The sequence below is a fragment of the Capsicum annuum genome, chromosome 4 (genome assembly GCF_002878395.1).
Source record: "Capsicum annuum cultivar UCD-10X-F1 chromosome 4, UCD10Xv1.1, whole genome shotgun sequence".
Classification (NCBI taxonomy): domain Eukaryota; kingdom Viridiplantae; phylum Streptophyta; class Magnoliopsida; order Solanales; family Solanaceae; genus Capsicum; species Capsicum annuum.
In genome coordinates, this window is record NC_061114.1 from 46,149,010 (window position 1) to 46,157,093 (window position 8,084).

Genomic DNA, 8,084 nt, shown 5'->3' on the forward strand with positions numbered 1-8,084 from the left:
TTTTGTTATGGATTGTCTTTGAAATAATTTGAGCTAAGACTAGGAAAAATCTTTAGCACCGAGTGGGAGGTATACAGCGACCTTACTTTCCTAAAACTACGTGCCCCCGTAGGAGTGAGCTTGAGGCTGATTTATATAGTGATTACTAGTTTGTGTGGATTTGATATCGATAGTCCTACTCTGATGGCAAGGATAGGATGGCTCTCCCCAATGTGGGTTGTACGTTGGACTCCATGTAGCTCACATGGTTTATGTAGGTTATAGGATCTCCCAGTTTGTGTGCGTTTCCTTGTGTCTATGGTGAATGGTGAAGTGATTTGAAAGTGGAATTATGAAAGTTATTCTTTCAAAATATTTAAATGATATTTACATTATGAGAATTGATATTCTTGATGTACTGAAAGTGATTGACAAATTATATGACGAATCACATGTGTTATTGTACTTATTTCATCCTCTCATGATTATGATGATTTTCTTCGGGCTATGTGAGTCTTTCATACATCCTGTATATTTCTTATAAATATTTATGATGATGATGTTCATACAACTGCATACACCCCCATATACTCGGTTCCTTTCCATGGTACTGACCCACATCTTCGAATGTGGGCTGTATTTTCTCACAATGTAGGTTCAGGTGGTCAGTTCCAGGTTCGACAATGATTCTTCAGGCCCGATGTTTTACATCCTCTGTTGTGGTGAGTCATTATGTTCCGAGGACGTGATGTTTGATGTTGGTTTCACGAAATTGTTTACATTTAATAACTGAGTATGAGTCAGTTAGGGCATGTCTCAGTGGCTCGCTGGTTTTATTGATTTTTTTAGAGGCTTGTCAAACGAGTATAGATGTTGGGAGTTGAATAATAAGTCGTATTTTGTTGTCTTTCTGAAATTCTTTTATTCTTGGATGATGATTACTCTGTTGATATTTGAGGGTTATTAAGCTAATAAGTACCTACTTTTTTGGTAATTAGTTTAGAGTCTATTTGTTTCATGTTTTAGATTTTTGTGTGCTTTTCTCATTTTTAATTCATAGTAGTTTGTTGGATCAAGTCCGTGCTTCATTTTATTTGAGTCATATCAAACAAAAATCAATTTCAGGATAAATCATATTAACCACTCAATTCATTTTCCAAGTATTGCCAAGTATTCAACACTTGTGAGACCAAGTGTAAGGTGTGACCCGAGTGTGAGCATGGTGAGGCTTTATTGAACTAATGTGTTTGTTCGTTTTTGTAGGTTTTTTTCTTTGCTATTTTATGCTGTGTTAGGTACAATTGTGATGGAAAGCAAAGGTACCATATCCCAATTTCTTGGAAATGATGTTTTGGGAGTCTTGATGGCTCGGTTGGATGCCCTAAGCGAAGAGGTAAAAGGTAAGATAGACAATACTAGAGGAGATTTCAATTCTTTGAAGTGTGAGGTGTCCACAGTTGGTAGAAGGATTGATAGTGTTAAAAGTACGATGAACTCACGACCATCTACTCCTACTCCCTACCATGTGTCTTCAGTGTTGAAGCCTACAATTCCTCTTTGACCATCACACCTAAAACTCTCCACCAAATGCTATACCCTCCACAACCTCCTGAAAACCAAGTCCAAAACACTCCAAGCCGAAACTTACCAAGACCCCTACTCCCTTAAATGAACCAAGTCCAACAAGAAGGAGTTGGAGCTCAAAATTCACCCCCAAAACCGAATGTCCAAGTACCAAATCCCTTTGACCAAAGACCAATTCCTCCACATAACCAAATACCCCCACCAAATCTACTTTCCAAATGCCAAATCTCATGGACCAAAGAACTTACCCTCCACCACATCCAATGCAACAAGTCCAAGTTCCACATAACCAAATGCCTCATAACCCTCTATAAAGACCCCAAAACTAAAACTACCCAATCAAAATTAAAGATCATGGTAGAGGGAAGCAAGAAGGTTATGATGTTCATGATGATGATTACTGGTTTGAGGAAGAAATGAGGGAAAGATATGACCAAAGAGGGCATTATGGGAGAAAACGAGGGCATGAAGGAAGACAAGGAAATCGAAAGGTAGGCATCAATTCAATCAAGGTTGGCATTCCAATGTTTAAAGGTGAGAGTGATCCGAAAGAGTACTTAAAATGGGAATCTTCTTGTGAAAAGTTTTTTCAAGTGAATATATTTTTGAAGAGAAGAAAAGTTTCTATGCTATTTCTTACTTTGAAGGATATGCAAATACTTTGTGGGATAACACCAAGAGGTTTTGGTGATGTTTTGATTGGTGGCCAGCCACCTCCTTTATAGATATTCAAGAGACTAATGAGGGAGAGATATGTATCAGAGTATTATGACATCATCTCCTTGACATACTTTTCAATATAATGCAAGGAAGTAAGAGTCTGATGGTCTACTATGATGAATTCTGACAACTTGTTTTAAAGCTTGACCATAGGGGTGAACAAGTGCAACATAATGTCATTCAATTCAAGGTTGGGATGAATAAAGACATATCTTCCCATTTGATTCTTCATAAGTTTGAAACCATTGATGGTATATTCCAAAGAGAAGGCGGCCTATAAACTCAAAAATCACCAAAACCTCTTGGGTTTGCCAAAAAACAAGGACGTAAGTTTATTGTATTTGGGATGGAACAAAAACAAGTCTTCTTTATCTCCTTCTTCTCAAATCACAACAAGAAAGTGTCACACCAACCTCCAAAATTAAAGGTGAATTCGAATGCTCTTCTTCCTTCATATAAGGGTTTTCAATGTTTTAAGTATCATGGTTGGAGGCATAGAGAAAGTGAATGCTCAAATCAAAGAAATGTAATATTAAGCGAGGGAAAGATGTACTACTTAGAATAGGAATTGGTGATAGAACTCGAAAATATTAATGAGGTTGAGCCTCAAGAGTGAGAATTGCTAGTTGATGATGAGAATAAGGAATGTGAGGAAGAAAAAGCTTTGCCACAAGATGGAGAGTGTCAAATTCCTAACTATGTAGTGAGGAGGGCCATGGTGGTTAAGGCACTTGAAGATCCGAGCCAAAGAGAGAATTTATTTCACACTATGTGTCTAACCAAGGGTGGTGTATATACTATGATGATTGATAGTAGGGGTTGCACTAATGTAGCTAGTGTCGCGATAGTGGAGTTCTTCAAACTACCGACTACTCCATATGCTATCCCTTACAAGCTTCAATGGCTCATTGAAAGTGGTGAATTGAAAGTGACTCAACAATGCTTAATTCGGTTCCAAGTGGGAAATTACAAAGATGAAGTCTTATGTGATGTCATTCCAAAGCAAGTTTTCCACTTATTTCTTGGTAGTCCATGGTCAATATGATAAGTCTACCAAGCATGATGGTATGTCAAACAAGTACTCACTTAAGCATGGTGGTAAAATATTCACACTTCAACCACTTTCACCATCTCAAGTGAATGAGTTGACCCAAAAATTACAGGAACTAAAAGAAAATAGGGAGAAGGGAAAGGAACCCAAGAGTTTGACTTGTGGTGAGGCCTTGGGTTCCAAAAAATTAAATGGTGAGGTCTCAGATTCTAGGGTTTCTAAGGATAATGGACCAATGGTTATGTTGTCTAGGAGCAAAGACTTGTTCAAGGATCAAGACATTGACATTCTGATTCTCCTCCTAGCCCATACACTTAACACTAACCATTTTTCTTCTTTTTCTACTTATCTTCCCCTTTATATTTCACTTATTTTGTGGGAGTTTGATGATGTTTTCCCAGAAGAATTGCCTCAAGGATTGCCCCCAATTCGGGGAATTGAGTACCAAATTTATTTTGTGTTTGGTTCACAACTTTCCAATAAACCAGCTTATAGAAGCAATCGTACAGACACTACAGAGCTTGAGAGGCAAGTTGAGGAGCTCCTCAATAAAGTCTACATCAAAGAAAGTATGAGCTTGTGTGCTGTACCAGTGCTCTTGGTACCAAAAACTGATGGAACATAGTGCATGTTTGTGGATTGTAGAGCCATCAACTAGATAACGGTAAAATATAATCACCCTATCCCTAGGTTAGGTGATATGTTAGATAAAATAATTGGATCTTTTGTGTTTCCTAAAGTTGATCTTAGGAGTGGCTATTACCAAATCTGCATGCAACCTGGTTTTGAGTGAAAGACTGTATTTAAGACCATGTTTGCTCTGTATGAGTGGTTGGTCATACCATTTTGCCTCACAAATGATCCTAGTACCTTCATGTGGATAATGAATCATGTGATGAACACTTATATTGGAAATTTTTTGGTTGTTTACTTTGATGATGTGTCGTTATACAGTAAGTCTATTGATGAACAAGTAAATCTTTTAAGATGTGTGTTTGATGTTCTTCGAAGGGAGAAGTTGTATGCCAACATGGTGTTGTATTCTTTTTGAGTTGATAAAATGGTCTTCTTGGGATTTTTTGTGAGTTGAAGGTATGTTGAAGTGGACGAATCTAAGATAGACTCAATACGAAGTTGGACGATCCCTAAGACTATTGGAGAAATATAAAGTTTTCATGGGTTGGCAAGCTTTTATAGGCGGCTTGTCAAAGGTTTTAGTTCCATATAATCCCCCTTGACCAAAGTTATTAGAAAAGAATATCTCTTTAAGTAGGGTGCATAGCAAGCTAAGGGTTTTGACCCCTTGAAAGCTTTGTTCATCTAATCTCTCTTGTCGTGATTGCCCGATTTTATAAAACATTGGAGGTTGAATTTGATGAAAGAAAAGTGGGTATTAGGGTAGAGTCTTGGGAAATAAGCAACATTATTTATGGACAAAGGAGTTTGTGATACATACGGATCATGAATCATTACAACACCTTAAGAGACATAACAAGTTGAATATGCTTCATTCTAAGTGGATGGAGTTTATTGAGACTTTCCCTAGTGTAATCCATTACAAAAGGGGGAAGGAAAATGTGATAACCAATGCGTTGTCTAGAAATCATGTGCTTGTTGCTACTTTGTCTTCGAGGTTGATGGGATTTGAGAGCTTGCGTATGTTGTATCCTGAGGATCCTACCTTTGCTCCTATTAATATGGAATGTGAAGAGTGGGAAAAGGACCGATGGCTCAAAGAGAATGGCGATTCCTCCTACTCTTAGTTTGATGGTTATCTATTCAAATAGAGGAGATTGTGTGTTCCTTCTAGTTCATGGTAGGAATTGTTTGTTAGAGAGGCACATGATGGTGGCCTCATGGGGAATTTTGGGGTTGATAAAACCCTTGGTATCTTAGAGGAGCAATTCTATTGGCAAAAAATGCGCAAAGATGTTGCTAAGCTTTGTGGCTAATGTACGGATTTTTGGAGTGTGAAATCTTGCCTCTTATCTCAAGGTTTGTACACCCCACTTACCACTCCCTTTAGTCCTTTGTTAGACATATCAATGGACTTTGTTTTTGGGATGCGAAGGACTAGAAAGGGTCAAGATAGTATTTTTGTTGTTGTTAATAGATTCTCCAAAATGGCTCACTTCATTCCTTGTGCCAAAGCCTTGGATGCTCCTAGTGTAGCTTCACTATTTATTGAACATGTTGTAAAGACTCACGGGATCCCAAAGATTATTTTAATTGATAGGGACTCAAAGTTCCTAAGTTTCTTTTGGATGTCCATCTGGGGTAGGCTTGGTACTAAGTTACTTTTCTCAACCTCTTGCCACCCAAAAAATAATAGCCAAATAGAGATAGATAATAGGACCTTAGGCTGTATGCTACGCTTCATGGGTAAAGGTAAAATGACTTTATGGGAAGATCACTTACCATAGTGGAATTTTTATGCAATCGGGTAGTGCACTCAAGTACGACAATGACTCCATTTGAGTGTGTTTTTGGAATGAAACCCCTTACCCTCTTGGATCTTACTCCTTTCACTAATGATTTTATGATAAGTCTAGGTGGATTAAAAAGATCCAAGCCAATGAAAAAGATGCATGAAAAGATATGGATCAATATTGAAAACAAAAACCAAGAAGTTACTAAAAGAATAAACAAAATAAGAAGGAGGCTTGTGCTTGAACTCGGAGATTGGGTGTGGGTACACCTAAGGAAGGACCAGTTTCTAAATCAAAGAAAGGAGAAGCTCATTCCACAGAGTGATGGACCATTTCAATTGCTAAAAAGGATCAATCACAATGCCTATAAAGTTGACCTACCTTCGGATTACCAAGTTCACAGCACTTTTAATGTTTGTGATCTTTCACCTGTGGACACCCTTGATGTTGAGGAACCTGTATGTTTGAGGAAAAAATATCTTCAAGATGGAGAGAATGATACAAGTGACAAGTACTCAAGGACTTTCACATGGGGTCAAGCCAAGGAACTACAACAACTTCAAGCCTTGTTCATGCAATTAAAGGTCTGTGAGAAGGTCATACATTCGGCCAAGGAAGGATATTTATTGATATGTGAAGAAGAGCATTGAATGGACTAATTTTCTACATCTCATAGGAGTGTAAATGGAAGGGTATTGTGGAATTTCTACACTTTAAATAAACACACAAGAGGCGCCTCATTTAGAGACTCATTAAGGGTAATTGAGTCTTTTATTAGGTAATAGTATAAATTGACATTTTATCTTCTATTCTTTTTAGCTTTGATGAATATTTAAATAATACTCTTTAGTTGTAATTTTAGTCCTCCATATCTTAGTAAAACCTAAACTTTGAGTGCTGAATACATTCGGAAGTTTTTTCACTTGTATTGAACATTTGGCAAAAAAGGTGTGATTGAGGGAGTGTCACTTCCTTTGGTACACCTAAGAGTGAGATTTGATCTTACATTGGTGAGCTGTGTTTGAAGGTTTGAGACATATTCTAGTGCTAATAAATTGTGGAAGTGAAGGTCTCTCTATTATCATTACTTTACGCATCTCTTCATCTCCTTTCTTCTATGTATGTTGTTTTTCTTTTTGTGTGGTTGCTAATTTTTGTGTCTTATGTCCATATATTAGGTTTTTAGCTTGTTTTAGGCTATCAAGGCCTAATTGGGTCGGAAGATCCTACTTCTAAATGTCAATCTTCATAATTAATCATAACATGCCCCAAACTATTCTAAGGTATCTAATTCCACTTTTAGATGTAAGCCACATTCAAGCCTAATATAAGAACTTCGACTAGAAACAAGGGTACTCAAGTGAACTCTAATCAAATTGTAGTTTCAAAACTACCCCACTAGTCCAATAAGGTTAAATATACAATTAATGCCTCAAATTATATAACCACATCCCAAACATAGAATTACAACATAACCATGGTTCGACTAATCTAATCTAGAGAGTAAAGGCAATTGGATTCAAAAGGGATTATAAACAAGCCATCTGTCGGGTCCAAAATCCTCTTCAATATCCAAATATCAAAAATCATGGCTAAGTTATCTTTACCCATAATCAAGCCTAATATTCGTATTCATACTCAATATATATCATGTATTATCTATGAAGTAAAGTGGACAGGAGCCTACCTCAAGGGCACACCACAACATCTCAATTCATGGACCGCAAGCTCGTCTTCGCTTCACAATCCCCAAAATTCCATCACACCAATAAAACCATAATTTACTCATCAATATGAGTCTAACTATACCCATATTACACTATTATGCTTTGGGTACAAAAAAGACACCAAAACCCCAAGTGAGTTCAACATGGAAAATGAGTTTTTGATGCGAATCCAATGTTCACACATGAACAAGGAATCATAACCCTCAAGAAATGGGTTAAAATTAAGAATACATTGGACTAAAATTAATCCCTTAGCAAAATTGGGGTTTTGGGTCCAAAATAAGAAATTCAAGTATGAATTCAAAGGATTCTTACCTTGAATTCAAAGATATTCATGATAAAAGATGATAACCAAGCTTCCACATCACCCATCATGGCCAATTAGTCTTAGCACACCATATTAGGGTTTTAATCTTTCAAGGGTGAAGAAGAAATGGCCAAAATGATGACTATGGGGTCTATTTATAGACACCCCTAGGGAATGAGCTACAACGATCGCTAAGAGGTGTAACGTGTTTGCAGTGCTGCGATCGTGTGTCCTTGCAATGATTGCCTCCCCATGTCGTGCTCGTCGAACCACCAAAAATGAGAAAT

The 8,084-nt window shown here is 37.3% G+C and overlaps 1 protein-coding gene across 1 annotated transcript; it reads left to right on the forward strand.

Moving 5' to 3' along the window:
- Window positions 1-3,257: 3,257 nt before the first annotated feature.
- On the forward strand, window positions 3,258-3,959 carry LOC107868887. The gene has a single exon (XM_016715504.1). It carries the CDS (start codon window positions 3,258-3,260, stop codon window positions 3,957-3,959), a length of 702 nt encoding a protein of 233 aa, XP_016570990.1.
- Window positions 3,960-8,084: the final 4,125 nt, after the last annotated feature.